Raw genomic sequence first — 26,514 nt, 5'->3', positions numbered from 1 at the left:
ACAGATTTCAGAATTGAATGGCCTGATTTTGTTGGTTGTACAAGCCAGATTTGTTTTTCATCAAAAGAACAGAAATATTGGCTTGACAAAACCGTAACACAACTTAGGATAAAAACTGTTCTGTAAAAGAGATAAGAGACCAAAACAGGGCCTTATATATATATATATATATATATATAAAATATTGTGTTAAGGCTACTTCAAACGTCACACTTGGTATTTCAAGTGTTGTTGTTCTTGCTAGTGGACAATGGCTTCTTACATCAAGGGGCTGTTTGATTTTTCATTTCCCTGGTAAGTACAGGTAAATAAGTTATTATTACTTACGCCACCTGTTTGAAAATCGTTAGGAATTACATTTCAAAAAGCGGTCCATACAATACCTATTATTATTAATTTAAATATGTAGGCCCCACCATGAATTTCATGATGAGTTATCCACACCATCCATCCTTTTAAAAAATACATTTTAAGGCATGAAACCAAAAAAGAGGCAGATCCAAAGCTCAAGTGGACCACACCTTAGGAAACAATGATCATTAAGACGTCAATGGTCGAAAGTTGTGCATAATGTCACACAATCATAGATAAAGGGGAAACAAAAATATCAGGTTGATCCAAAAATTTTGGGGTCCTTAAGAAGCATTTGATGGCAGGAGTTCACTTCCCATGTTTTCCTATGTTGTGGTCCACTTGATCTTTGGATCTACCTCATTTTTTGGCTCATGCCCTAAAATGAGTTAGCTAAAGGGATGGACAGTGTGGATAATACACACACATTATGGTGGGCCCCATGATTTAACAATTTTATCCTCGAGTGATGTGAGGAGCGCTATGAATGAAGGTGGCGGTCAACATCACCTTCCAAATCTAACTGGAAATACGCAGGTAAATACTTTTTACCCATTTACCTGGAATTACCTATGTAATTAGAAAATTCAACAGGCCCCAAATAGGAAGTACCAACTACTCTAACATACACAATTGCATCTTACATCAACCGAACACCCACTCAGCCAAGACATCGGATTCTCAAACTTGAGAAACATCAAGTTGACCGACTGTGAGTATATGTGATTTATCCACACCTTCCAAATGATTTTCCATCCTAGTTTAAACGAGGAGCCCAAAATTGAAGCTTCAAAAAATCTCAATTGGACCATACCACATGTAACAGTGGAAATGATGAGTTCCACGTTGAATCGATTGCAGTCCCCAAAATGATGTTTATTTTTCATCCAAACTGTTATAAGCATTAAAAAACAGGAAAGGAAGGCAGGAAAACACAAATAATCTTGTGCAAAACTTCTGTGGCTGAGAACAAACTTTCATGGTGACGAATTCAATTCAAACTAACTCCTTTGGTGTGGTCGGTTTTAGCCTTATAATCCACAGGTTTTGAATCAAGGCTCTACAATTATATTGTAAAATGTATGGGCAGACTGGATAAAATACATTTACATATGTATTTTACTGGACTGCTGTACGAAACAAACTTACAATGGTCATACTTGATATGAAAGTGCTGTAAACACAGGATCGCAACAAATTCCACAGCAGACTTGTCATTATGTCCCAATTAGTGGATCATAAAAAAAAGGTGGCGACCCGATTTAGAAATGAAGAATTAGTGTATTTAGTCAAGGAATTATCTTATTGAAGGCATTAAAAAACAGTGGAGAGGCTAGCTACAATGAATCCTATTTAGTGCTCCAAAAAAGACACGTGAAAGTGCTAATGCTAAAAGGGAAAATAATGTCAAGATGTCTTATAATCTGACTAACAAATGTCGCCTATGACATTGTGAAGGTCAGTAGCCAAATCATGTTACTAGTCTACAAATAGCAAGTACAGTTCATTGAGGCCTTCACAAAAAAAGTGAAACCAATGCCAAAAGTACAACATGTAACACTTGTAATTGAATATTGAGATTCATATGCATTAACAGAATTTTTGAAAATTTAAAAAATATAAAGAGGAAGAGGAAGAGAAAGAGAAAGTTGGTATATGTTCTGAATATTGAAACTACCCAAACAAATGCAAAATCCACACCACAGGATCAGAGATCATGCTTCCACAATTAAACTTAATTTGTAAACAAATTTTTTTTTACTCCCCCATAAGAAAAAGATGTCAAACACAATCACAGTTCAAACTTCCACAATCAAACTTGTATGTCCAAATAACTCCAAATAACTGTCCAATAAATGACCACTAGTATGATACGCATTGCCACTTGCAAGCATGATTTATTGTTCATTGTAGCACTAGCACATTGGCACTGAGCCTCCCTGTAAATTGGATGGTTTACTTTCACAGCGTGTATGCCACATGTGCAGTTTAAAATAAAACATCGAAGGGCCTATCTATCATCCATCACACAGGCAGAGTATCAATCGTCCTACATCAGACATTTCTATGCTATATAGGTTTAGAGATCCTTCATGTTCGGAAGTTATATGTTGCATTTAGACATGGATCCAGCAATAGAACTTACAAATAAAACTTGCAAGAGTATAGAAAAATATATAAGAATAAATCTAAGTAAATTGTTATATCTGTTGTGCATAAAATCAATTCATATACAGCTCTGTTTAATTCAACTGAAGGACATGTGTTGTACTTGTCTTTGACTTGAGGTGATCATCTAGTAGTTGTTGTACTCATGAGAAATAATTACTGAACTTTTGACTTTTTATCTAGAGCTTGAGAAATTACAGATAACTGGTATATCTTGTTTTTGGCTTGAAAAATTAGGTTGACCATCCAATACAGGGCATAGCTCAAATTTCTAATGAGTAGCCACAATCTGCTATTTACATATTGGTATCGATGCTCCAACAAATTTAAAACAAAATGCCCACTACAACAGGGGAAAATGATTTGTTTATATGAAGTACACCAAATAAAAGGATCCCATTACCAATTACAGGTTTACAGTTTGCATATGATCCCAATACCAATTACTTTGGGCTACAACCTAAATGTAGCCACTTGCGTTTTTATCTGCATATGAAGAACCTCAATGATCTTCAGATAGTACCCAACAGACACTCTAAAAAAATATGATCATATACATCAGCATGCCATGATTTAGCAAACTTTATCCAGATAGTGTGTATGAACTATTTAAACAGTTTCCAATGGTCATAAATCAACAGTAGATATGAAAGCAAGAGTTACCTTTTGAACCTTACATGTAGCTTGTGCTAATGTAGATTACACAAGGGTTATAAAACAGATTTTTCTGATTTTTCTAACTATTTGCCCAATAAAATGGTTACCAAAGCTATATTTGGTGGTGGCTCATTGAGAAAAGAGACGAGATAGGTCAAGATCCATGACTACCTTGACAGGTCCTGGACAATGGTTAGACCTGATAATCACATCAGACTGTCACCTGTAAGGAAAGATGCACATTTATCCCAAAAATCCACATGACTTACCAAACATAGAGGTTAATAAACTTTGTGTGTAACCAATCACCTCTAGGTTCCATAAATGTGTACAAGACTTAACAGTCTTAGATAACCAGGGAACTTTATACATATGACCATGAAAAGAGATTCCATTTGAAAACAACAGATTTCGTAACTGGCATCCAAGTAAGACCACTATAAGTAATGGATATTCCATTTGCAAAGCCAAAGATTTCACAAGTAGCATCTAAGTTGCACCAAGCCTTGAATAAGAGATTGTAGTAATAATCCAAAGATTTCAAAACTTGCATTCAACTAAGGAGATGACTAGTAAGGAGATTCCATTTGCAATGACAGATTTTCAGAACTGGCATCCAAGTATAACCAATTCTATGCAATAGATTCCATTTGCATAGATTAAGATTTCACAAGTGGCATCCAAGATGCACCAAGCCTAATAAAGAGATTCAATTTGCAAACCAAAGGTCTCGAAAGTGGCATCTAAATTAGGTGATGACTAGTAAGGAGATTCCAGTTGCCAAGCCACATTTATCACCCAAATAACTGACCAAGGTAGTAGAGATAAATATACGAAGAAAAATCCAAGCAAGTTCTATGAAAATCGTAGGTTATATGACACTTTGAGAAATAGTAAAGAAATATAGATGATAGTGACCATACCTGAGATCTTTCTGAAAACAAATTGATGAGATCAGTGACCTTCAATTCATTGCAACCATGTTGCCAGTAACCAAGAGATTTTCACAAAAAGCTAGCATTAGGCATGTATACTCAATTTAGTTGAAGTATAAAGATGGTTTCCAACTTCACATATGTATTTGGAAGCCAAAAGACTTGACAACCTTAACAGGTCATGGACAATGTTTAGACCAGATAATTACATTAGACTGTCAGCTGTAGGGAAAGATGCACATTTATCCCAAAAATCCATATGACTTACCAAACATAGAGGTCAATAAACTTTGTATGTATAACCAATCACCTCTAGGTTCCATAAATGTGGACAAGACTTAACAGTCTTAGATAACCAGCAAACTTTATACATATGATCATTAAAAGATATTCCATTTGAAAACAACAGATTTCATAACTGGCATCCAAGTAACAGTAGTACAAGTAATGGATATTCCATTTGCAAAGCCTAAGATTTCACAACTAACCATCCTAGAGATCCATAGAGGCCAACAAACCAGCAATTTCAGGATGATAGCATGATTCATTAACATTAACAATGGTTCATACTACAACTACAAACGATATAAGTTGAAATCTCATTGAAACCAGGAAGTAATTGCTTGCCAATTCAAGTCCAAGGTAGATGCCCAACTAACATTGAGACATCTTGAAATTTATTCCTTCTTACAGTGCAATCAAATCATGGTCATCCATTTAAATAGAGTCAATTTGTTGTGACCATCTATTATGCATGAAGCAATGAATTTATTAAACTCATTCTAAACAAAGGTATTCATTTAAAAATCCATACCAATATATCAGCAATAAACAAATTTCATTTCTCCATTCATCTAGGTATGCACCATTTCCAAAGGGTGGATACCTCTTCACAGGATGCAAATACTAACCATCATCCAAGCTACAGATACATCAGGAAAAAATCACTCCCTTTGCAATCCAGAGAATCGACAGATACCTTCTAAGCCTTTCACTCTCGTACAAGTAAATAAAATCCATGAACAACAATACACAGAAAACCCATATACCGAATGAAGAACAATTTTCACATAACCTAAAAGCCCCATTTTCAGAAGAAACCTATTTTTCCAAAACCCCCAAATAATCAAAGCCGTAATAGAAAATATCAGAAAACCCGAACGACCATACTCTTACAACAGGATTAAAGAAGATGGAGAGTACATATACCAAGTATAAAATGAATTGTGATAGTAAAATCCAACATGCACTCCTAAAATACAGAAATCGAAAGCCATGGCATCCAACCAGACAACACACATGCAATTCGGAGGGCCATGGCCCTGTGATAACAGGGGTATATTAGTGTCATGAAGAAACCCTAATCGGCCTCTCAGAAATGACAACAAATACAGTGGTAAAATAACATGCATGAAGGAGTTCAAGTATTTTCATGGCGTTTCAATGGGCTAGCGAGGCCTCAGCCCTCAGACCATCCATCAGATCGCGATGGGAATGGTGGCGGATGAATATGGCCATCGCGATCTGCAAGCAACTTACTTATATGAAGATTTCGAACAAAAACCATCCTCCAGCCACGACTCCCGCCATGACTGCTCCATCTCCAATCCCATCCCCCAGTCCGTACGATGGACTGGGGACAAGACTGGGTTGGGCTCGAGAAGATTTCCAGCGCAGGAGAGTAGGATCCCATCGAATTCGGGAATCCAGCGAAATATCCATCGAAATCCCCTCTCGTTCTATCCATATGCCGCCCAAACAGGCTGGCATACGGACGCTGTGGGATTTGACGGACGAATCCTGCTTAAGCCGTCCGACTCCCATTCAGTCCACCCGTCCAAACGGGCCCTCAACACGCTATAAACATTGTAGGGCCCATCGTGATATATATTATTATCCACGCCGTCCATTTATTTTCCTAGCTCAGTTTAGGGTATGAGTCCAAATTTGAAGTATATGCAAAGTTCAAGTGGACCACACCACAGGAAACGTGGGGATAATGACGTCCACCGCTAAAACCTTCTTAAGGGTCCACGGTGATGTTTACATGTTATTCAACATGTTTATAATGTGTGAACATTGGAAATCGGTGCCCACGCTAATTGGTGTGTTTTGGTGTGATTCATGGGGGTGATTAGGCTAATTCGTGGATGTTGGAGCTGCCACTAGCCAATAATTCTCAGAATCCCACAGTCGGTTAGAACCCACGGAATACGTAAGGTTGGAGAAATCTGAAGACTCTCCTACCTTAGATTAACTCCTGATCTGCGATCCGAGATTCCGGGTAAGGGACCTCACTTACAAAGAGGGAAAGTGTTAGGCACCCTCCCTGCCCGTACAAATGTACGGTCTCTACTTGGTGTGGTAAAACAATCTCAAAGGATGATGAATGCTAGGGACGAGATAGGACTAGGCACACACGCAGATTTCTGATGCGGCAAGATCTGAGATTTCAGCAAGCCACAGAGCATACGTCCAACAGTGTGTATAGAAAGTGGATGTAATGATGTTTATGCAAAAAAAAGTAAAGAAAGGGGGACTAGGTCACTAGGAATTTCTGATGTGACAGGATCCGTAGTATGGCAGGTCACAGAGCATACGTTCACTGGAGATTTAAAGAAGTAGGGGGGTTGAGAAGGGAATGGATGTCATGATGGTGAACATTTGTATAAGATGATTTAATCTTTGGCTTGAACTTGAATAGGCTGAAATACAGACTGAACCATGATCAATCTGGGCTAGGCTTAGAGATCGGAAAGGTTAAGAGGAAGAGCTAGGGGGGTGGCTAAAAGATCAGAACTTGGAGGTTTGGGAGCTCCTTCCCTTTCATTCCCTCTCTCTCTCTCTCTCTCTCTCTTTCTCTTTCTTTCTCTCTCACTTGGATGTGGATCTGTTGTTATAAAAATGTGAAGAGGAGAGAGATATTTATAGCCTTCTCCAAAGGTCCTATGGTAAATGTGGGGTTTAGGAGGGGTAAAAGTTGATGTGGCAAGTTATGAGTGGTTGAGGAGAGAGAAACACCACGTGACGCACTACCATTGGCTCTCGGGGTTGGTAAAATGATAAATAAGGTCGGATAGGGGGTTAAAGGTGATTTTTGGAAGTTGGGCCAGCTGTTGCTCGGAGGACACATACGCCTCGCGAGCAGCGGTAATTGGAGTACCGTCGGCGGTAGTCAAACTACCGCTCGGGCTAGGCTCGAGCGTGTGGGCCTTGTGTGGCGCACTAGTTCGTCCGATGGTCTTTTTCATGTTTTCGGCTTAGATGAGTGCATTCCCGTGCTAACCTGGATCTAATGGGTTTTAGGCTTGGAATTTTTGGTTGGTTTTTGAGGTTCTAAGGGTTCGGATTTGGGCTTTGGGTTCAGGTTAGGGTTTGAATTAGGGTTTAGGGTTAGGGTTTAGATCAGGGTTTGGGGTTTGGGTTTGGTTTGGGTTTTGGGTTAGGTTTATTGATCATGGTCCGGATTTGCCTTTGCCTTTTCAAGACGTTAGCCTGGGTGGGGTGTATATATAACCTCACACAAAAATGGATGAAAGGAAAATGCAAATATCAGCTTGATCCAAACTTCTATGGCACCCAAGAAATTTTCAATTGTAATGGTTCAATTCCGCGTTTTGCTGTGGTGTGGTCCACTTGAGCTATGGATATGCTTTAATTTTTTGTCCATATTTGTAACACTCTGATTCTCATAACCCAAGGGTGATCACTTGAGTATGAGAACCTGAGGGTTACGCCATGAAATGAAACTACCATTCATCTTATTTCGAACACATTCCATAACAGTGAAATATAACTACGGTATAAACTAATAAAAGAGTTCAACGTATGTAAGTGGGAGCAAGGAAATAGAGAAGGATCCCTCAGCAGGGGATTTAATTACAGAATGCAAAGATAAACAAATGCGAAGACTAAAATAATAAGCAATAAATCTCGAGTCTTTAATGGAGCTCCAACGGCTCGACACCATCATCATTACGGTTCTTCCTCACCGTACTCTTCCTCAGTTACACTAGGAATCCCATCGTAAGGGTCTCCTCCTGTCATCATTCCTGCATCTATTTGGTGCAACCGCACGATTGGGTGAGTGAAAACTCAGTGGGAATTTCTCACAAGGATTCATGCATATCATGTCATTCCAAGATAGTTTAAACCAACATGTTACATCATAATGGAAATAATATAAACTCAAATGTAAATGTATAGATGTATGAATGTATGTTCAAGTCACGAACTTGGGGATGCACATCCAGCTGTCAAAATAAAGGGTTGCCCAAGGACGACTAGTCACCCGGAAAAATACTCAAGGTACACCCAAGGAGAACTAGCCACCCGGAAAAGACCATGAAATATGGATCGTCCAAGGAGAATTAGTCACCCGGAAAAGTACACAAAGGTATGCCTAAAGAGAACTAACCACCCGGAAAAGACTATGTAAAGTAAGAGCACCCAAAGTGGCACAAATGCACATGCTCTAAGAGTTTAACTGAAGTGGTAGATCTTACAGTAAATTGAGCAGAGTGTGGCTTACATTGAGCACTCGAAAAAGCTCATATGTCATGTATGGATGTCATGCACCATGATACTTATGTACACTCCATATGATTAACAAGGTTACTTTCATAGATGTTGTCAAAGATCATAGGATATTAAACATTCCAGCATGATTTCAATCATAAGTTCATTTACATTTCTCTAGGTTCAAATGAGGTCCCACCAATATGATATATCAAGTGTAATTTAGACTTGTGACAAATTCATTCTACCTCTTATAAAAGGTGACATTCTACACTTAGTCTTCAATGTACAACATGTGGAATGAGATGAATTAAGGCATAAGGATTCTTATCATCATTAAGTAGAACTAGGCCCATAATTTGGGCCATTGTTAGAATAACTTAGAAAATGCAAGATTTAAATCCTAATCATCTAGTTACTACATATAGGACATGAGTAATAGAAATTCATATATTTAACTCATGTTCAACACAACCCAATAGGAAGAGGAGAATCCTATCATTTAGTTGTATGATTCTAGGACTTTAATAGATTCAAGTTATAACGGATCTAGCATGGGTAAAGAGTTAATAGAGAAAACAAACTATTTGAAAGGGAACAAGATTTCCTATCACTTAATGTAACTAGTAAAAGTATACGTGTACATAAGTGATCTCAATGTGGCATAAAGTGTGTAATACAAGATTTAAAAATTAAAAAAAATCATTCTACATGATTATATATGTCAATTTAGAATTCAAGGAAACAAGAATAACATTTACGCCATCAGAAGTTCTTCACACTAATAAACTTAAACTATCTTAGAATTCCATAAAATGAAGAAGCCATGTGGGATATCCCTCACCTTGAGTGGATGTTCCTCTTAATTTGAATCTTCTTGTAAGGTGAGTTTATGAGTTCCTAAATCAGGGCAAATAAGGATTAAACACTATTCTAGTGCTTGTAATGGCTATGGCTTGTATGAGGATGCCTTCTCTTACTCACTATAAACTTGATTCAAGGAGAATATCCTTCAAAGATGGCAGTTGCAAATAGCACCTGAATAGGACATTGCAAAGTTCTAGTAAGTAATTGCATGGTTTCAGTGAGTCAATACTGAATTGACTCGGTTGAACTTTCCCAGCCCACAGCTAGTTGATTTACCATTTTAAGAAAGCCCATCTGTTGTAGTAATGTGCTGCTGGGGTCTTGGATTTGGTGAGGCTTCTCAAACTCTCCTGAGATGATATCTGCCACTAGTTTGAGGATCGTTTTAGATCCGATTTAGTTGGGACTCTGGATGAGTCAACTCACCAACGAGTTGAGAGGGAAGTTTCAAATGTAAATCATAGAGTTTCGGTTTATACCTAGATTGCAGTGTTTTCAGTTGCCGAAGAGTGGATGATTACCCTTCAGGGTAGTCGGTTGAAGACATACCTGTAGACACCAGTCCATTATGCTAGCACTGAGTTAACTCAGTCTGATTATCAACTATGAGGATGAGTGGGTAATAGGACCCATTTGAAGTCTGTTCCTGGGTTACTCAACTCAGGGGATTAGTGACGTCTCCAAGAATCTCCTTAGATCGTTTAGGCACAGACCTCTTGGAGATAGAACGCACTCGACTTAATTGGATTCTTGTAGAGTCAACTTGCTACGATTCGAGTGTTGTGTCCCTTCAAATGGTTGGAATAAACCCGAGTTGCCCGACGAGGTAGAGAGACTAGAGCAACCCGGTTTTTGGATTTGATTTGAGTCAGGGTTTTACTTTGATATACAAATAAGAACTGAGTTGTATGTCGTTAACTTGACCATGACTCGATCTCGAACTCAGTCTGGTTAGAGATCCGTTACCTGAGATGCGAGTCGGGTGAGGCATTTTTGTTGGATTCTCCTGATTCTCGGCTGATATGAATTGCTGAAGATGGCCGGTTATGTCAGGACGGTCAGGATTTGCGGCATTCCTGATGAAGTTCCCTGGGAGTTGAGTTGATGCGGGATTGTCGAGTCGCCACCGAGTTGGTTCCAATCTCGGGATCGTTTGAACCAGCTGCTGCGGTCGAGGCGGCCCTCTACTCTCACCCTCTTTCTTCCTCTTAGCAAAGGAACGAGTCAAGACCTGCCAGTGACTCACTCATTGAAGAGAAGGAGTCGAGTTGCGACAGGATTCTGTAACTTGCTCCAGCGGCCGCCTTTCTCTCTTCCTCCCCTTTCTTTTCTCTATTTCTTTCCTTTCTTTTAGCTATCTCGAAGTTTTCCCTAACAATCCATCTTTTTATAGGCGTTCCATTTCTAGACGTTTCTATGGTTAATCAGACGGGTTAGCGCACGCTTAGTGAAGGAGATGTTAAGAAGCCCATCATCAGCCTTCTCTCCATCAGCTGGCTGTGTGTATGGTCTTATACAATCATCCTTGATGGACCTTAGATGGAGTGGGCCACACGATAAACCCCTCAGGTTAAAGAAAGGACTCCCTTTTTGAGATGCGCCACCAATGGTCAGATTTAGGAAGATGACCCATTGGCCATGGCGGTTTCACACTGATTGGGTAATCCAACGATCTGGGACGTTCAGATGGTCCAGATGGTGTCCATCAGGCTCTCAACGGTGACGGAAAGCCATAGATTAAATGTGATTAGCCGCACAAAAGCGGTTTTTGAATTTTCAAATTTTCGGTAATTTTCCTCCAATTTTGAAATTGTAGTACTTTTGAGTTTGGGGTTTTGTCCCACATCGGATTTCACAAAGTTAACTATCTTGTATATAAGATAGTATTTTTGCTTAGGGCTTGAGCCCCTTTCAGGGGGCATGTGAATTTGGTCCTGTGGGGGGGCTATGCCAATAGCTCTAATCTATGCCATTGACCACACACGCGCGCGCGCGCCGAGCCGAGCCGAGTCCGTGTCCGTGTCCATGTCCGTATCCGTGTGCGTGTGCGCGTGCGCGACGCGATGTGACGGGACGAGCTGGGCTGGGCTGTGCGCGGGTGCGGTGCGGGTGCGGTGTGTGTGTACTCGCGTGGGTGTGTGTATGGGTACTCGCAGGACTGTATATGCGGGAGTGTACTCGCACTTGCGCCTTTTCGTTTTAAACCAGAGAGATGCGTCCCTTCCGGTTGGTCGCCTCGGTTGGGTTTAAACCCAACGGACCTAACCTTTTAAAAAGGGTGCTTATGCACCACTTGAGTCTATAAAAGCAGAGATTCCAGTTTTAATATACGAAAAATTCTTCTCTTATAAAACGCTCTCGGATATTCGGTTTTAAGCAATTTTCCTCGAGTTCATCGAGTCAACTCGATATTTCGGATTAAACCGCAAGTGGTTCGAGCCTGCGTACAGTGTGCACTGCTGGGACCGGGTCATAGTCGTTGTATCCTGGAGGTCGATTGCTCTGGGAACCTGTTGCACTTGGGACGCTGTCCAAGGGGAGCAAATTCGATTTCAAGCCGAGTGACTCAGTCACGCCTCGACTCATTCAATAAGTTCTTCTTTCTCAAAATTTATTTTCCTTTTTTGGTTCTCGATTTTTAATAGTCTATTTAATTCAACTAAATATTCCAACAATCTTGAAATCGAATTGTTGAATTACATAGACTATGGCTACAGTAACAGTAAATGCTTCTACTGAGTTAGCCAAAATCGAACCGTTCGTTGGGCAATGCTTTAAATGATGGAAACAGAAACTGATGTTCACATTAACCACCCTTAAAGTTTTATACATAATATCCGAATCATTTACTATAGATCCAGCAAATCAAACTGAAGTAACAGATGAAAATAATTGTAAAAATTATATTCTAAACTCTTTATCCAACGAGCTTTATGACGTGTATGCTTCTTACGTGTCTGCTAAAGACATATGGACTGCTTTGGAAAAGAAATACATATTAGAAGATGCAGGCGCTAAGAAACATGCAATTGCTAATTTCCTTCATTATGAAATGACAGACGATATACCTGTCACAAATCAGATTCACGATTTTCAAAGTCTAGTTCACGAACTATCGACAGAAGGAATTAAGTTGGATGAAGTGTTTCTTTCAGGAGCACTAATAGAAAAGTTACCGCCCTCCTGGAAAGAATATAAGAATAGAATGAAACATAAAAAGAACGGTGTTTCTTTGGAAACCACTATCGTACACATACGAATAGAGGAGGCCAATAGAATCAGGGACCAAAAAGAAAATAAAAATGAGATAGATTCAAAGGCAAATCTTGTGGAATCAAGTCGGGCAAATAATAAGAAAAAGGGCAACTGTCATAACTGTGGCAAACCTGGACATTATGCAAATGAATGCAGGCTCAAAAAGAAGAATGCAAACAGTCAATTCAAGAAAAAAGGAAACTGCTACAACTGTGGAAAGCCTGGGCATCATATTAAAACCTGTAGGCTCAAGAAAAACAAAGATAAGCCGCAAGCTAACCTTACAGAAACAGGCAATGAGTCTGACATGATAGTAGCTGTGGTGTCAGAAGTCTTCCTTGTAAACAACTTGGAGTGGGTACTAGACACTGGTGCAACTAGGCACGTGTGCAAGGATCGTAGCATGTTTACCTCCTACCAAGTATCAGGAGATGATGAACAGGTGTTCATGGGTAATGCTAGAACGTCTCCAGTTGTAGGGAAAGGAAAAGTACTTCTGAAACTCACTTCTGGAAAGACTCTGATGTTGAATGATGTCCTACATGTGCCCGACATTAGAAGAAACTTGGTCTCTGGTTCACTCCTCAATAAGGCTGGTGTTAAGTTAGTATTTGATTCAGATAAGCTTGTAATGACTAAGAATGGAACCTTTGTTGGTAAGGGGTACTGTAGCGATGGTTTATTCATTATAAATGTATCCAATGATAATAATAAGAAGACATTCAGTTCTGTTTATATCGTTGAACCTTGTTATCTATGGCATAGTAGATTAGGTCATGTGAATATAACATCTTTGAAGAAAATGAAAAGATTAGGTTTATTACCTAATATATCTAATGAAGAATTTGACAAATGTGAAACATGTGTCGAATCAAAATTCATTAGAAAACCCTTTAAACAAATAGAAAGATCATCTATTCTATTAGAGTTAATACACAGTGACTTAGGTGATTTTAGAAATCACATGTCTAGAGGTGGAAAAAGATATTACATAACTTTTGTAGATGATTACTCTAGGTTCACTAGAGTCTATCTGTTAAGGAACAAAGACGAAGCTTTAGATGCTTTTTCTAAATACAAAATTGAAGTTGAAAATCAGTTAAATATAAAAATTAAAAGACTTAGAACAGATAGAGGAGGTGAATATGAATCTTCTCAATTTAGAGAATTATGTGAAAAGAATGGAATAGTTCACGAAACTACAGCTCCTTATACACCAGAACAGAATGGAATAGCAAAACGTAAGAATAGAACTCTAAAAGAGATGATGAATGCTATGTTAAATAGTTCAGGCTTACCCTCAAATATGTGGGGAGAAGCAATTCTATCTGCTTGTTATATTCTAAATAGGATTCCTTCTAAATCTTCTGAACAAACACCATATGAACTATGGAAGAATCATGTTCCTAGTTACAAATATATTAAAGTGTGGGGGTGTCTTGCTAAAGTAGGATTACCTGAAACTAAGAAAAGAAAGTTAGGTCCTAAAACGACCGACTGTGTATTTATAGGTTACGCACAAAATAGTGCGGCCTATAGGTTTCTAGTTTTAAAAACTAAGGATAATATTCTAGATCCTAATACAATTATAGAAGCTAGGGATGCAGAGTTCTTTGAGAACATATTCCCTATGAAATCTAAATCTATAGGAATAGAGGAAGTCAGTGAATCAGATATTGCATCTACTAGTAAAAATGCATACGAGAAAGTAGTAGAAGAGATACAACCAAGAAAAAGTACTAGGGTTAGAAGAGAAACTAACCTAGGAGATGGTTTTTTCACTTTCTTAGTAGAAGATGATCCTACAACCTATATAGAAGCAATTAACTCTCCAGATGCAACCTTTTGGAAGGAAGCAATAAATGATGAATTAGAATCTATTATATCTAATAACACTTGGAAAATTGTAGACCTACCACCTGGAAATAAACCAATAGGTTGTAAATGGGTGTTTAGAAAGAAACTAAAACCAGATGGGACTATTGATAAGTTTAAGGCTAGGTTGGTAGCGAAAGGCTTTAAACAAAAAGAAATGAATAAATTCTTTTGATAAATATTCCCCTATAACTAGAATTACAACAATCGGGGTCTTAATAGCGATAGCCTCCATATATAAACTGGTAGTACACCAAATGGACGTTAAGACAGCTTTCCTAAATGGAGACTTAGAAGAAGAAATATATATGGAACAACCTGAGGGTTATAAGATATTAGGAAAAGAAAATAAAGTATGTAAACTAATTAAATCATTATATGGTTTAAAACAGGCTCCTAAACAATGGCATGAAAAATTTGATGGTGTTTTAAAATCAAATGGTTATCATATAAATGATGTAGATAGATGTGTATATAGTAAAATTTCTGGAAATGATTATGTTATTATATGCCTTTATGTTGATGACATGCTTATTTTTGGAACTAATATTAAATTAGTTAATACAACTAAGAAATTCTTGTCATCTAAGTTTGACATGAAAGACTTAGGAGAGGCTAGTGTAATCTTGGGTATTGAAGTAACCAGGAAAAATGATGTTATTATATTATCTCAATCTCATTATATTGAGAAGATATTGAGAAAGTTTAACCATTTTGACTGTTTACCTGTCAGTACTCCTTATGATTATAGTGTGACTCTCATGAAGAATACAGAAAATAGTGTGTCTCAATTAGAGTATTCCAGAATAATTGGTAGCCTTATGTATCTAACAAACTGCACTAGACCAGACATAGCTTTTGCAGTAGGAAGGCTAAGTAGATATACACATAACCCTGGAAAAGAGCATTGGAATGCTTTATCTAGGATTTTAAGATACCTAAAAGGCAGTATAGCCTATGGTTTACATTATAATGGTTTTCCTGCTGTATTAGAAGGATACAGTGATGCTAACTGGATTAGTGATTCAGATGAGACAAAATCCACGAGTGGATATGTCTTCACTTTAGGTGGAGGAGCAGTCTCTTGGAAGTCTACCAAGCAGACATGTATCGCTCGGTCTACTATGGAATCCGAGTTTATTGCCTTAGAAAAGGCTGGATAGATGAGTGGCTTAGAAATCTCTTAGTGATATACCATTGTGGCCAAAGCTCAGTATCGGCCGTATCTATTCATTGTGACTGCTATAGCGAAAGCAAAGAGTAAAATATATAGTGAAAAGATTAGGCATATTAGACTCAGACACAACATAGTGAAACATATGTTACGTGATGGAGTCATATCTATTGACTTTGTGAGGTCAGAAAAGAATCTAGCAGATCCTCTAACCAAAGGACTATTTAAAAGGTTAGTTAATGATAAATTGAAGGGAATGGGGCTGAGCCTAATATATGAGCTGCCAGTGTCGGCAACCCAACCTATACAAGTGGAGATCCCATGAGATAGGTTCAATGGGTAAACAACAAGACACGAAGTAGACGATTACACTGAGTTGTATGAGTCCCTTTTATGGTGTACAGTGCGAGCAGCAATGCAGAAGGATGAGTTGTTAAAACTCTTAATGAATCCATAACCATATATTTGGTGGTATATACAGTTGCTGCATATACTTGATGGTGTGGAGGTGGAGGCTGCTTCCTATGAGAATCTAGGCAAATTCTCTAGAGCACTCATGAAATCCAGGTAATGGTGTATGGCCGAAACGCACCGAACTGTAGAATCACTTGCAGAGGAAGAGTTGTGTGAGTGACATGTACTTGCAATCTACATTAAAAGGATTCAGGTTCAAGACTATGGTGTCACCTGATTCCTATATACCTGTCTTGCTTACTCTAATGTCGGTTCAAGTCTATGGTGACACCGGCACCATTGCACAATTATTACGCTTTAATCCGAAAGAGTTTTATTTTAAAACATATGGAGGATTGTTATATTTTGTTTTAAAATAGTATTGAAATTTGAATTTTCAAATTTTCGGTGATTTCCCTCCATTTTTGAAAAGTTGTAGTATTTTTGAGTTGTGGGTTTTGTCCCACATCGGATTTGACAAAGTAAACTATCTTGTATATAAGATAGGCTTTTTGTCTTGGACTTGAGCCTCTTTCAGGGGGTATGTGAATTTGGTCCTATGGGGGTGCTATGCCAATAGCTCTAATTTATGCCATTGACCATACGAGCGCGCACCGAGCCAAGCCGAGTCCGAGTCCGAGTCCGAGTCCATGTCCGCATGCGCGTGCGCGATGCGACGGGACGGACTGGGTTAGGCGTGGGTGCGGGTGCGGTGTGTGTGTACTCGCGTGGGTGTGTGTATGGGTACTCGCAGGACTGTATTTGCGGGAGTGTACTCGCACTTGCGCCTTTTCGTTTTAAACCAGAGAGATGCGTCCCTTCCGGTTGGTCGCCTCGGTTGGGTTTAAACCCAACGGACCTAACCTTTTGAAAAGGGTGCTAATGCACCACTTCGGAGTCTATAAAAAGACATCCGATTCCAGTTTCAAAGATACGAAAAATTTTTCTCTTATAAAACGCTCTCTGATATTCGGTTTTAAGCAATTTTCTACTGAGTTCATCGCTGAGTCAACTCAGCACTTTCGGATTAAACTGCAAGTGGTTCGAGCCCGTGTACAGTGAGTGCACTGTTGGGACCGGGTCATAGTCGTTGTATCCTGGAGGTCGATTGCTCTGGAAACCTGTTGCACTTGGGACGCTGTCCAAGGGGAGCAAATTCGATTTCAAGCCGAGTGACTCAGTCACGCCTCGACTCATTCAATAAGTTCTTCTTTCTCAAAATTTATTTTCCTTTTTTGGTTCTTGATTTTTAATAGTCTATTTAATTCAACTAAATATTCCAACAAGACAATGAGAACCTAGAAAATGGTTAGATTCTTAACATTAATGACATATCTCAGGATTTTCTCATCTAGATACGAGATTTCTAACAACCCTAAAGCTGACGTCTGAGATTTGCTTGAGAGAAGCTTCCAGATGATCGTGATCGGTTGGGATTCATCTTTCCTTAATAAGGAAAGATTCGTTCCGCCTTTCGGCAGGTAGGGGTGTATTTTGGAAAATGGTAGGGTTGATTGAGATTTCTTTGCGTACTTGACACCCATCCGACGACTCCCAACGGTTGGATCTGGCAGAGGAGCGGTGGACGCCGATATACTCTCCCCGTCAGCGTCTTTCTCTTGCATTGCTTAGTCGGTTGTTGACAGGGCTGGCACAGGTGGTTTTCAATCATGGATTTAAGCGTAGTTAGGGTCGACGGGACCCTATCTATCAGATGGACGGTCTGGATCTAGTTTTCGTATTAGGAAAAACGTCCGCTTGCATCGTCAAATGGACGGTCCTGTTTGAAACAGCGTCGGGCGGGAATTTGTTTGAAAATATGAGATTTCCGGTTTTCATCGGGTCAAAGCTCCTTTGACCCAATGTGGTGGTCTCGTGCACGTCATGTGCACACCATCTGTGCACATGCACTGATTAGATGCGGGGTCTACGTCACAATCTAAGCCAATCAACACCGTCCATTGGTCATAGAAGGTCCTCTAATGGCTACAGATTAAACTTGGTGGGTTCAAGTGGTTAAGTATTTACCCTTTTAAGAGTTTAAGATCCTTATTCGTAGGTTATCGTGGATCCTGATTATTAGTGGGTGAAATCTGAGCCATACGTTCCTCGTACTAGGTTTATTAACTGTTCTGGACTGAAGATCAATCCATCTCTATCCTTGTAAGGGGGTCCTACTTGCGGATTTATCATTGACGAGGGTTGATTATTTCAATTGGATTGCTGGTTTCTATTTTCGATATCAAGTTAGTAATCTTAAGGTGTGTTTAAGGGCCTGTTTGGATTTGCATTTAGTGAGTATTGTATTGTATTCGGGTACTGTTCATGTATACGTTGGGTGATTTTCAAAATACATTCATCAGAAACATGCCACTAACCAATGTTTGGATATGAGGTATTGTCCTGGCATGTATACAGTTTCTTGTACAGATTAATATTTGGAAACGACGTATAAGGGCCACGCATTGTATATATATATAAATATTGGTAGTTTGTATAGTATGAATCGTATTTGTAAACTCTCATACATTCTATCCCAGGCGGGGCCCAGTGTTGTTGTTGTGATTAATCCTAGCCGTCCATCACTTTTGATTGAATAATGATAACCGTTCATCCATTGTCCCCAACTTGGATTGACGTGTTTAACGGTATGGATGTCATAAAAAATGACACAGCATTCAAAAAATTTCCATACGACACAGATGGACAAAATCGTGACTCTAAAAACTGTTGGACGAGGAGAAACATTCACGAAAATTTAACCATGGGCCCCACCTGGGTTACGACCATTTTTAATAATCTCGATCGTTCATTCATTGTCACCCTGTTCAATTGATGTGTTTAATGACATAGATGTCATCCCAAATGGCTGTTATTGCAACAGAGGAGCAAAATTACGGCTTAAGGCATATGTTGGAGGGTGGGAATCATTCACTACCAAAATCACCTGTGGGCCCCACTTCAGTTTCAAGCCGTAGATTTTACTGAAATAGGTGGAGCTCACATTCAATGACCCTGAGATGCAAGAAGAGGTGAAGTGGGTCCGACATTGAGATCGTCGTTCATCCATGCTGACCATCAAATAACAGTGAATATATTTCAGAAAATGGAAATTTAAAAAATAAATTATGAAAAAAAATTCAAAAACATCATTAGTGAATTTGTGATCGGATTATCCATCTCGATCTGAATGTCTCACAAAAACGGACTATGAAACAGTCTTCAATCCCAACCATGATGTTTACAAAAAAAAAGAAGTTGAGATTCTCCTTAGGAGGGGCCTCTTGCATCGGAGAGGGCCATGCAAGATAAAACTTCTTTCCGATCATGGTTATAAGTCGTTGGATATAGCCAATCCGATTTTCCAGGAGTGAGATGATCGTACCTGATGGATCGGCTTTCTGCAACACAAATGAGATGCACCAATGCTCGATTTGCAATAGGCAACCTTGCAAAGACTTATAATGCCCACTATATGTACAGAGGGATACTCAGAAGGGCCGCTCCAGAGTTAGATGACGACATGAAAGAGGTCGGAGATGGTCTATGGAGGAGGTAGTGTAGAAAATTGCCCATTCTCCTCATGGAGATAACACTCTGATGATTTTTGAAATTCGCCAGCACGCGAATACGATGCAATGAAGAGAGTGTACAGATGGCAGCGGAACTGTCTGACAGTACAATATCGTCGCAGAGAAGTTTTAGTTCGATGCAGTATTCGCGCGCATGATATTCCATGGTCGGCTACTCCAAACCAAAGACTGTTTATGTTACATTAGTCACATTAATACCATACAATACACCCATAACTGTGAATTCAAACGGGCTCCAAAGGAAGATGAAATCTTTCTTAGTATTGGGGTCTTGCTATTGAGTGTAGGTTAGATCATAGTGTTGAAAAGTGGGGTGATTGGTCCTATCTTAAATTGAAATTTACGGTAAAATTTGAGGGTCGTTACAATATCCTAAAATGATCTGCGAAAACAGATGGGTAATAGACATACATCATGGTGGGCCCACGGAGTTTACTAGCACGCTAGAGTGCTGAGTTAGACAATGCTACCCATGTAGACCTAGGACTACCAATGTATGATTGGTTCCGCCGGGTAGGCCAGACATGGACGCCAGTTGCAGGTCCACCAAGCCCGTGTAATACAAAGATCTGTGGGGCCCACTGAGATGTCCGTGTGACATCCAATCCGTTCATCAGTTTGGCCAGATCATGTTAAGGCGTGATCTGGAAAATGAAACAGTAGGCATGGAAACCTTCATGAGGCCGGGGGTTTTAAACTTTTGTGGGTCCTCAACAGTGGGCCAATCCCCCAATGTTTCCTGTGGTGTGGCTTACTTGAGTTTTGGATCCTCGTTATTTTTTGGATCACATCCTAACATCATCGGGCAAACGAGATGGACGGTCTACTTATTGTGCACTCTACCTACTGGACATCAAAGTGGGGCCCAGAGAGCGTTGGGTTGCACGGGCAACATGCCTCTGTAGATAGATAATGGGCGGCCATCTTTTCTCTAAAGATGATCCTAACCGTTCAAAAATGTACTTGAAATGTAAGCCGTTAATAAAGGTCATAAAAAATCGAATCTCTATATCTTTTGGAAAACTCGTAAATCCACGGTCTACTTATTGTGTACTCTACCTACTGAACGGTTCCGATTATCGGAAACGGATTGGCTACTCCCCCTGCCACCAGCCAATGGCTGGTTGTCAGTGCTCTGTGGGCCCCACCATGATGTATGTGTTTCATCAATTCCGTCCATCTATTTTTCTAGATCATTTTATGTTATTGCACAAAAAATGAGGTATATCCCAATCTCAAGTGCACCACATTATAGGAAACAGTGTTGAATGAACGTCAACCATTAAAAACTTTTTGGGGCCCATAAAAGTATTGGATCAAGCTGATATTTGTTTTTCCCTTCATCTGGGTCTGTATAACATAATCAACAGATTGGATGTCAAATAAACAGTACAGTGGGCCTTAGTAGGATTTGAATGATGGATATCAAATCACTATTGTTTTCCTGTGGTGTGATCCACCTGAGATTCATATCCCTCTTACTTTTGGAATGAAGCCTAAAATCATCTTTAAAAATGGATGAACGGAATGGATGAAATACATACATCATGGTGGGCCCCACAGATCACCGACCACCAGCCACGGGGCTGGTGTCAGGGGGGGAGTAGCCAATCCGTTCCCCCGATTATCTATATCGAAAATACGAACTGGACCGCGATTATTTTACTAGTCCGCGGGCTACAACGCCCAGCTGAAATTTTGAAATTTCATCTTACGTAATTGGTGCCAAACCGAAAAACCAAAGCGAAAAACTGGCGGTCTCTCATTCCAGTCTTAAAAGCTTACACCTCTTCTCCTCTCCATCTCTCTCCATCTCTCTCTCACTCTCCCTCTCCCCCTCTTCTCTGAAATGGCCGACCAGGAGAATTGCACAAGGCTCACTCGGGCAGCCAAGAAGAGGGCTGTGGCTGCTGCGCAATCTCAGCAGGACCTGGTTCCGGCCACGAAGAAGAAGAGGACGGTGTTGGGTGAGCTCCCGAACTTCTCCAATGTTGTGGCGGATCCGGTTCCGGATGCTGAACCATCAAAGCGCAAGTTGCGACCATCAAAGAAGACAGAACGGAAGCTGCTGATGGATGTTGAAGCGAATACAAATGATCCCCAGTTGTGTGTTCCTTATGCGTCGGATATCTTCGAGTATCTGCATTCCATGGAGGTATGGATTTTTTTGTCCTTGCTTGTTTTGGATTTTGGAGGTTTGGGTTTTGATTTTCGTTTGATTCTGGATGTGGGTTTTTGGTTTCTTAAGCCGGTGATTGGGTTTTATTTGGTTATTCGGGTTTTAATTTTTGGTTGATTTTGGAGGTTTGTGACTTGTAGGGATGGTGATTGGGCTTTTCTCTGTTGTTTGGATTTTGGGGTTTTCATCTTTTGCTTGGTTTATTTGCATTTTCAGTACTTGATGATTGGGGTTTTCTTTGGCATTGGAGAGTTTGAGCTTAAGGGCCTTGATTCTTGCTTGATTTGGAAGTGGGTTTGCATTTTTACAAGCTGGTGATGGGTTTTTGTGCTATGATTGAGAACTTAACGGTTTTGGATTTTGTTTTTTTTTGCTTGCTTTTTGAAGACGCTTTGCTTTTCACTCCCTGATTATGGGATTTGTGCTGTTCTTGGAATTCAGAGTTTTGGCTTTCATTTCCACTATCTGGTGATTGGATTTCTGCTCTGTTTTTGGGTTTGTGGAGTTTGGGTTTTTTTGCTTTGTTTTCTGTTTGTTTTTGTCTTTTGAGTTTCAATTATCTTGCAAGTTGGGTATCAGGGTTTGATTCTGATGTTAGCTCCTAAATCAGATTGAACCAAAGCGGCGGCCCTTGCCCGATTTCATTGAAGCCGTTCAGAAAGATGTTACAGCCAACATGCGGGCGATTCTAGTGGACTGGCTGGTTGAAGTTGCAGAGGAATACAAGCTCATTTCTGACACTCTTTATCTCACTGTCTCCTACATTGATCGGTTCCTCTCTTTGAATAATCTAAACAGACAGAAACTTCAGCTCTTGGGTGTTTCTTGCATGCTCATTGCATCGTAAGCTCACATCCCTCTTTACCATTTTTTGTTCAAAATCTTTTTTAATCTGACATTTTTTGCATAGCATGATTGTGTGGGCTGGAGATCAAAGCTATTCCTTAGGTGGGTTTTTCTGTAGATTTCCTAGCCCCAAAATGATGATGGTTCAATGATCAGATGTTCTAGGATTTATGGTACAAATGGACAGTCAAGATAACTTCTCCATGTTTTTGTTGGCTGCCCATTTTTTTCTGAGATTGTGGTCCACATGATAAGTAGCAAGCTTCGTTTTGGGACATGGCATCTACATTGCAGGAGTCACCTGATAGATGGCTTGGATCTTGTGTTCATGTCATTTTTGGCAAATGTGGTGTGTAGGTGGGCTACCTTATACCCAATGACCTTGTTATTTTATTTGGATGCTGATGGCTTGTTTTGCTAATTATGCAGAAAGTACGAGGAGATCAGCCCTCCACATGTGGAGGATTTTTGCTATATAACAGATAATACTTACACCAAAGAAGAGGTGATGTGCCCTTTTGGTTTTCAGTCTTCATTTTGGTTTTGAATCCTTGTTTGAAGTGTCTGAATGATTTCAGATGCATGTGCAGGTTGTGAAGATGGAAACTGATGTGCTCAAATTTCTGAACTTTGAGATGGGCAATCCCACCATAAAGACTTTTACCAGGTATAGGAACACTGCTGAATTACATATTAGATTATCATAATGTTGCATTTTTTATGTTCTTCTTCTTTTTGTGTGTGTGTGTGTGTGTGAGTGTTTGTGTGTGTTTGTTTGTTTGTTCATCTGATGGTTGAAAGGAATAAGACTGTGTGTGTGTATGTGTGGTTGATATCAGTTATCCAGATTGTTCATCTGATGGTTGAAAGGAATAAGACTGTTGATTGATATGCAATGGAAAAATAAAGTCCACCTGATATGGCGACAGGGGTTGACTTATTGATAGGATGTGGTCTTTAACCCATCTTTGGTGAAGCCCACCAGATGAACGTTCTGGATGACATGAGTATGAGTAGTTTTGATTGACCAAAGATGCAGGTAATTTTATTTTATTTTATTTTTTAAATTCTTCAATGAAACCAAAATGCAGTTTATGTTATCTTTGCAGAAGGACAATAGAAATGACTTGTTTTAATTCTTTTCCATCTGTGGTTGCAAACAATTTGATTAGTTGCACTAATGGTTTGTGCTATTATTTGGATTTGCAGGAGATTCTTGATGGCTGCTCAGGAGAACTCTAAAGTAGGTTTCCCAGAACTTGCTCTTTTAATTTTATTTTTTAGGTTCAAAATATTATTTGAAATGTATTGTATTGCTACAAGTTATAGTGACATGTTCCTATATGATACAATGCCTTATGCCAATATCAAACTTGGCATGGTATTGAATTTCAATTCAATTATCTAGGGGGGAATTTATAGATGATCCATCCAAAATTCCCAATATTGTGCATTTGTGTACCAATGTATTGGTGACACAGCTGATACATATTGATACATTGTGCATCATTGGATGAATTTATTGCAATAAATTCTTGATACAATACATTCTGATGTTTTGAACCTTTGTGGTTTTCCCTGTCATTTCTTGTCTACATTATCTTGGAAATTCTATTGTTGCCAAGTGATGATAATTGAAACCTTTTGCAGCAAGGAGATCTAAAATTGGAATTCTTAGGTAATTATCTTGCTGAGCTTAGTTTATTGGACTATGGTTGTGTGCGGTTCTTACCATCGATGATTGCTGCGTCAGTCATATTCATCACAAGATTCACCATACAACCAAAGATGCACCCTTGGGTGAGAACACACTTCTGCATTTCTTGAGATTTTCAGTTTAGGCAATTTACAATGTTAGGTTTTATTGTACCAACAAACTATACATTTAGTGGGCCCATCTTATGATGATCCAAACCATTCATTTGGTGTGCTGTGCCCCCATGGTGCATGTGAGATACTGAGATACCCCATATATTTTCCCCATCAGATGGTATTGTCTGTTTGTGCCTCCATAAATTCTGAATTCTGGACTATTTGTTGCAATTGTCCATTTTCATCGTATGACTTGGATCATCTGATAGGCAGATATTGGGGCATAATGTCTTGCAATGGAGCCCATCATATAAACGGATTAGACTACCAAAAGAGTGCTGCATATGTACCATTGCTGGGTTGAACAAAAAAAAGTTTCTTTTATTGAGCATTTTTTCTTCTTTCTTTCTTTCTTTCTTCTTCTTCTTCTTCTTTATTTTATTTTATTTTATTTTATTTAAATGCTATTTTTAAAAAATTGGAGGTAATGAATTGTTGAATGTGTTTTTTATTCAGAATTCAACTCTGCAACGTTGCTCAGGCTATAGACCGTCTGATATAAAGGAATGCATCCAAGCCATACATGACTTGCAACTGAGTAGGAAATGGGGCACTCTAGCAGCAATAAGAGACAAATACAATCAGCACAAGGTATGCCTTGGTGTGTGTGTGTGTGTGTGTGTGTGTGTAATTTTTATAAGCTTGCATGCATCAGCCTTTTGCTTTGGTGGACATCTAAGCTTTGCATCAAGTAGGCAACCATGGAGATGACCTGGTCAATCAGTCTTGTCAACTCATAAGGTGGGCCACATGTGAAATGAATGGATTGTTTAAATGAATATAAATTGTCAGGAGTCATCATTCAAAGTATTTGTCTTGTTTTGTTGAGTAGATCAACTTGCCTTTTAGCTAGATCTACATAGAGGGCCCACCTGATGTGTGGATTGGATTTCATACATGTGCATGTGTAGCTGCACGTAAAGTTCGTGGACTTGGTGAATCTCCATCTTATGAGTGCTAATTTGAATGCAACTAAATTGACTGTTTTACTTGTTGGTGACAGTTCAAGTGTGTGGCAGCATTGACGTCTCCTTCAGATATCCCTTCTTTATATTTTGAAGATATCAAAGCTAGTCATTGATCTGGGTTCTGTTAGAGCAAGGTTATGGAAAGCATAGGTGGAAGAAAGACTTGAGATGTATAGTTATTGTGGGTTACTCTTATAACATGAGATCCTCTAAGCTTCTGCTGTTTGACATGGAGTTATTGCCAGCTTATATTGCTCAAGGCATGATTTTTCTGGCTTAGAATCAGTGGCCTTTTGCAATACATGAAGGCATATCTTTCCTTGCAATGAAAGATATGGTGCCATACTCAGTGTATCTGTTGGAGCAACATGCGATAGTTTCATATATATACTTCTTCTATTGATGTTTTCTAGGGGATTCCATGCTTGAAGAGAGATCATTAACTGAAGGATGACATAGGGTGGTGAACCACCATGACAGAAGAACACTAATACTCGTCTATTAATTCCCTTCTTTTTTTTCCCTTCTCTCATACTGTTCTAGGATGTTTTGGGAATATGATCTTGTAATTTTTTTTTTTCTTTTTCTGTTTTGAAGAAATGGAAGTGAAGATGATCTTTGTAACATTAAGCTTTTGCTTAATTGTTTTAGGTCAAGTAAAGATTAAACACACAAATTGCGATCCAATAAAGGATAGCAGTATGCAGTTTGTATGCCCTTTGACTAACCCTTTGTGGATGCTCTGTTCAGTGTTTAAGAGTGTGCTTAAACTCTGGTTTAAATATCAATTTTCCTAGTTGTA

The 26,514-nt window shown here is 39.3% G+C and overlaps 1 protein-coding gene across 2 annotated transcripts; it reads left to right on the top strand.

Moving 5' to 3' along the window:
* Positions 1-21,580: 21,580 nt before the first annotated feature.
* LOC131229231 (putative cyclin-A3-1) lies at positions 21,581-26,514 on the top strand. Of its 2 annotated transcripts, XM_058225132.1 has the most exons (9): positions 21,581-22,002; positions 22,637-22,869; positions 23,302-23,377; positions 23,463-23,539; positions 24,082-24,115; positions 24,523-24,550; positions 24,626-24,672; positions 25,201-25,335; positions 25,748-26,514. In XM_058225132.1, the coding sequence occupies exons 1-9, from the start codon at positions 21,697-21,699 to the stop codon at positions 25,823-25,825; spliced, it is 1,014 nt and encodes a 337-aa protein (XP_058081115.1). In that variant the 5' UTR covers positions 21,581-21,696; the 3' UTR covers positions 25,826-26,514. The 2 variants fall into 2 exon arrangements, with proteins under 2 accessions (XP_058081115.1, XP_058081114.1); XM_058225131.1 differs by having other exon boundaries at positions 21,584-22,002; positions 24,523-24,672.

Source organism: Magnolia sinica, chromosome 16, assembly GCF_029962835.1.
Source record: "Magnolia sinica isolate HGM2019 chromosome 16, MsV1, whole genome shotgun sequence".
Classification (NCBI taxonomy): Eukaryota; Viridiplantae; Streptophyta; class Magnoliopsida; order Magnoliales; family Magnoliaceae; genus Magnolia; species Magnolia sinica.
This window is presented reverse-complemented; position numbering and strand designations above follow the sequence as displayed.

Coding starts and splice junctions, on each gene's coding strand:
- LOC131229231 (XM_058225131.1), top strand. CDS start 21,697: ATGGCCGACCAGGAGAATTGCACAAGGCTCACTCGGGCAGCCAAGAAG. Junction 23,378..23,462: donor ATACTTACACCAAAGAAGAG/GTGATGTGCCCT, acceptor ATGCATGTGCAG/GTTGTGAAGATGGAAACTGA. Junction 25,336..25,747: donor ACAAATACAATCAGCACAAG/GTATGCCTTGGT, acceptor TGTTGGTGACAG/TTCAAGTGTGTGGCAGCATT.